General features: G+C 57.7%; 2 protein-coding genes across 2 annotated transcripts in view; both read right to left on the bottom strand.

Annotated features, from left to right (window-relative positions):
- Positions 1–2,446, bottom strand: part of LOC113212384 (gastrula zinc finger protein XlCGF57.1-like) — a 3,405-nt gene extending 959 nt beyond the window's left edge. Inside the window, exons 1-2 of the mRNA XM_026431060.2 lie at positions 1,969–2,446; positions 6–1,264 (exon numbers count right to left, since the gene is read on the bottom strand). Of these exons, the coding sequence (XP_026286845.2) occupies positions 6–1,264; positions 1,969–2,446 (1,737 nt within the window). The remainder of the gene's footprint in view (positions 1–5; positions 1,265–1,968) is intronic.
- A 1,766-nt stretch (positions 2,447–4,212) lies between these two features.
- On the bottom strand, positions 4,213–4,656 carry LOC113212381 (zinc finger protein 77-like). Its single transcript, XM_026431057.2, has one exon. It carries the CDS (start codon positions 4,654–4,656, stop codon positions 4,213–4,215), a length of 444 nt encoding a protein of 147 aa, XP_026286842.2.
- Between the last annotated feature and the right edge of the window lie 37 nt (positions 4,657–4,693).

Below are 4,693 nucleotides of genomic sequence, written 5' to 3'. Positions count from 1 at the left end.
TTGACGGGGACGTGCTCCTTGAGGTGGTGGTACAGGGCCCGGCTATCGCCCTGGGGTTTGTGGCACGCGGCCGGCGAGGACGTCCCTGCGGTGACCTGGTGCGGCTGCTGCTCGGCCTTGACGGGGACGTGCTCCTTGAGGTGGTGGTACAGGGCACGCCTTTCGCCCTGGGGTTTGTGGCACAGCGGGCACCGGAAGGGCGGAGTGCTCCCGTGTTGGGCGAGGTGGCTGATGAGGTGGCACGGGAACAGGAAGAACTTATGGCAGAGGCTGCATTCGTTGGGGCCACTGTCGGCGTGCTGGCGGAACAGGTGCGATTTGAGATTACTACCGTTCCTGAACCGCTTCTTGCAGACCGTGCACTGGTGGGACTTCTCGCCAGAGTGGGTCTTGAGGTGTGCGTTTAGTTTGCTGACCAGCCTGAACTCCTTTTGGCACACTGTGCACTTGAAACCCTTTTCTTCCAGGTGGATTGTTTGGTGGTGCGCTAGGGAAGAGGCGGCCGTGAAGGCCGTGGGGCAGTACTCGCACTTGTAGGGCTTCTCGCCGGTGTGCGTCCGCATGTGAGTTCTGAGGACGTGCATCACGGGGAAGGCCTTGTCGCAGAACGTGCACTTGAACGGCCGCTCACCTGTATGGTACCTCAGGTGCACCTTGATGGCGCTGGGGTCGGCGAACGCCTTGGGGCAGTACGAACACTTGAAGGGCTTCTCGCCCGTGTGCGTTCGGAGGTGCACCTTAAGGGGCGAAGAATGCACGAAACATTTTGCACAAAATACACACTTATAGGACCTTTCTTTCAAATGTACAGAGCGGATGTGCAAGTTCAAGGCACCTTCCTGAGCGAATGTTTTCTGACACACGGTGCACTGGTAGGGCCGCTCGCCAGTGTGCGTCCTCAGATGAACGTTCCTGTTGCTGCTTTCGGCGAATGCCTTCGGGCAGTACGAACACTTGAAGGGCTTCTCGCCCGTGTGCGTTCGGAGGTGCTTCGCAAGGCGCTCCGCCGCCCCGAAACATTTCCCACAAAATGCACACTCAAAGGACTTTTCTTTCAAGTGTACTAGGCGGAGGTGAAGGCTCAGTGCGCCTAGCTGCTTGAATGCCTTCTGGCACTCGGTGCACTGGTAGGGGCGCTCGCCAGTGTGCACCCGCAGGTGGGTCGTTAGCCGGGATCTGTTCGAGAACGCCTTCGGGCAAATGGAACACGCGAACTTCCTGAGAGGGTCTTCGGACTGACTCGCATGCTTCATTATGAACGCACCTGTAAGAGTACAAACGTGCGTGATAGTGCTTCTCAAACAGTAGCCCGGGACGGTGTCCTTATGTTGGAACGGTGCTGTACCTGGCGGCGACTGGACTCTCGGAACTGCTATGTCTAGCTGCTGCTCCCTGTCGGTACCCGCTCTGCTCTAGTGCCTGAGGTACGGGGTACGGGTGCGCCGGTGGTGACCTGGTCTGGGTCGCAGTCCGACTGTCTGTGCGGGCGCATGCGCATGCCTTGCGTACCTGACTGACACGGTGCAGAGAGAGCCTCTGCGCGGCGCCTGCGCTGAAGCAAGAGCTGGTCCGACGTCCGACCGAGACCGGCCGGGAGTCAGGAGCGGCTCGGGCGGCCGTCGGGGTTTTCGGACGATGCCCGGCGGCATCTCCCACGCACACACACAACTTTTCCACCCAGCCTAGGTCTGCTACTGCCGATGCGAGACATACATAATGGGACCTTCCTTTAGGTCGGCAAGAGAGTGGAAGCCCGCTCAAGTTTTAAATAACAACTCCAGATTCCAAAATTGGTCCGTCACTTTTGTATATTTGCTTGGTCAAAATATACAAAATATACAAACAAAAAATCGCACAATCGCAAACACATTTTCAAGTTCGTTTGAGAAATTACATTAAAATATTTTTATCGGCTAGACGAATCCTCATTTGTCATCGGATTCCTCGTGTCACAAGATAAACGTTTACCGTCTTGTTCCACGTCCAGCGACGCCGTCGTCTGTCCCCGGCCTCCGGGGCCCCGCCCCGCCCGGATGTGAGTCCACAGGTGCTGCAGGAGCCGCTCGCACTTCCGGAACCTCCTGCCGCACTCGGTGCAGAGGAACGGGGCTGGAGGTGGCGGTCCGCGGGGTGTTTGGTACGGCGGCTGCACGGCCTTGAGGGAGACGTGCTCCTTGAGGTGGCGGTACAGGGCACGCTTGTCGCCCTGGGGGTTGTGGCACAGCGGGCACCGGAAGGGCGGAGTGTTCCCGTGTTGGGCGAGGTGGCTGATGAGGTAGCTCGGGAACCGAAAAAACTTTTGACAGAGGCTGCACTCGTAGGGGCCACTGTTGGCGTGGTGATAGAACAGGTGCTCTTTGAGGGCACACCCGCTCTTGAACCGCTTCCTGCAGACCGTGCACTGGTGGGGCTTCTCGCCAGTGTGGTTCTTGAGGTGTTTGTTCATGTCGGCGACCAGCCTGAACTCCTTTTGGCACACGGTGCACTTCAACCCTTTTACCTCTTCGTGGATCGTCTTGTGGCGGCCGGGTCGGCGAAGGCCATGGGGCAGTGCTGTGTGCGTCCGGATGTGGTGCCTAAGGTGGTGCCCCAGGTGGAAGGTCTTGTCGCAGAGCGTGCACTTGAACGGCCGTTCGCCGGTGTGGAACCTGAGGTGAACCTTCAGGGCGCTGGGGTCGGCGAACGCCTTCGGGCAGTGCGAACACTTGTAGGGCTTCTCGCCCGTGTGCGTTCGGAGGTGCAACTTAAAGGCCGTAGACTGCACAAAACATTTTGCACAAAATACACACTTAAAGGACTTTTCTTTCAAGTGTACAGCACGGAAGTGACATTGCAAGGCGTAGTGCTGTGTAAATGCTTTCTCACACACGGTGCACTGGTAGGGTCGCTCTCCAGTGTGCGTCCTCATGTGGACCTTTAGGTCACTTCTGTACCGGAACACCTTGGAACAAACGGGGCACCTGACCTTACAGGGTAGCATTCCGGACTGACTCGAGTACTTCATTGCGTTTGAACCTGAAATAGTAGAAATGGCGCGTGTTAGGGGCGGACCGAGAGGGCGACAGGTCGCGGTTGGCCTTTATACTTGGAGAACACTCCACGATGCACAAACAAGTGTGCGGGTTGGCGTTCTAACTTCACCTGGCCTTCTTGTTTGAACGCTGCGCTGCTCCCTTTGACGGCCGGCCGGACTGTCGAGGCTGCCGGCTATCGCTGCTGCTGCCTGGCAGTGCTGGCGGACACGGCTGCGGCGGCTGCAGGTGTGAGCTCGGCGCCTCCGTGAAGCGCGTCGTTCCTGCGCTCAGCAGCGGCCCCCGCGGTCGGACTCCAACTGGCCCGCTACTGCTACTCCACTCCGGCAGCTGGGAAACCGGCCTGAAAGCGATCTGGGCGGTGGCGTACCCCCCCCCCCCCCCCCCGTACCTAGGGAGCCGTGGGGGCACACGACCTGCTCGATACATAAGCGCATCGGGTCCTCGCCCCTCTTCAGGTATTCCCGGCGACCTCTGATCGCCCTACACCCCCCCCCTCTCCCCTTCACTGCCTACCGCTCCGTTTCAGGTGTTTGGGTGTTATATTGGGGGGAGGGGGGGGGGCACCAGAATGAAGAGTTATTTTGTGCAGTCTACTACATGTGCTTCAATGCGCCGTGCATGCGAGCCATGATTTACCAATAAAGCGCCTTCCGGTACAGCGCTGGATGCAGAAAAATGCAGGCAACAAGAAGACGGAAGTCACCATGTAAGAGCCGAGCGATTTTCCGTTCTCTTCTTCCTCGCATCTTCTGAATTTTAGCTTTGCCGGAATGCTTTAATGCGGAAAGCCCCAAAGGACATCATAATTGGATCAAATTACAGAAATTTACACATTTTCTTAGGATAAAATATGCATATATTTACTCTGAATAAAACAGCACAGCGGCGAACAATGTAATGGGTTGTTGTAAATCAACTTCAACTTCCTTCATTAAAACCAAAATTCGACAGCGGATACCTCGTGTATTTCGACTAACGGAGGAACAAGAACAGCAGGTAGAACATAAACGTTACCGATTCGTCGAGAGCATCCCGCCTCTACGTCACGCCGGTAGTGGGGGTAGTCGCTCGGCCAATCAGGAACCTTTATGTTCTACCCGCTATTCTTCTTCCTCCATTAGTCGAAATACACTATTACTAGATCTAGCTGCTGCGACGCCGTTGCATGGCTGCGGCCTCACGGCCCGCCGCGGCCCCGCCCCGCCCGGATGTGAGTCCACAGGTGCTGCAGGAGCCGCTCGCACTTCCGGAACCTCCCGCCGCACTCGGTGCAGAGGAACGGGGCTGGAGGTGTCGGCCCGCGGGTCGTTTGGTACGGCAGCCGCACGACCTTGACGGGGACGTGCTCCTTGAGGTGGTGGTACAGGACGCGCCTGTCGCCCTGGGGTTTGTGGCACAGCGGGCACCCGAAGGGCGGCGTGTTCACGTGGCGGGTGATGTGAATGATGAGGTAACTTGGGCACTGGAAAAACTTATGGCAGAGGCTGCACTCGTAGGGGCCACTGTTGGTGTGCTTGCGAAACAGGTGAACTTTGAGGGCACACCCGCTCCTGAACCGATTCTTGCAGACCGTGCACTGGTGCGGCTTCTCGCCAGTGTGGGTCTTGAGGTGCTTGTTCATGTCGGCGACCAGCCTGAACTCCTTTTGGCACACGGTG

Source organism: Frankliniella occidentalis, unplaced genomic scaffold (genome assembly GCF_000697945.3).
Source record: "Frankliniella occidentalis isolate FOCC.00 unplaced genomic scaffold, Focc_3.1 Scaffold732, whole genome shotgun sequence".
Lineage (NCBI taxonomy): Eukaryota > Metazoa > Arthropoda > Insecta > Thysanoptera > Thripidae > Frankliniella > Frankliniella occidentalis.
Note: the sequence above shows the minus strand (reverse complement) of the source record. Positions and strands in the feature narration are given on the sequence as shown.

Excerpts from the sequence above, each read along its gene's own strand:
- LOC113212381 (XM_026431057.2), bottom strand. The coding sequence starts at position 4,656 with ATGAACAAGCACCTCAAGACCCACACTGGCGAGAAGCCGCACCAGTGC.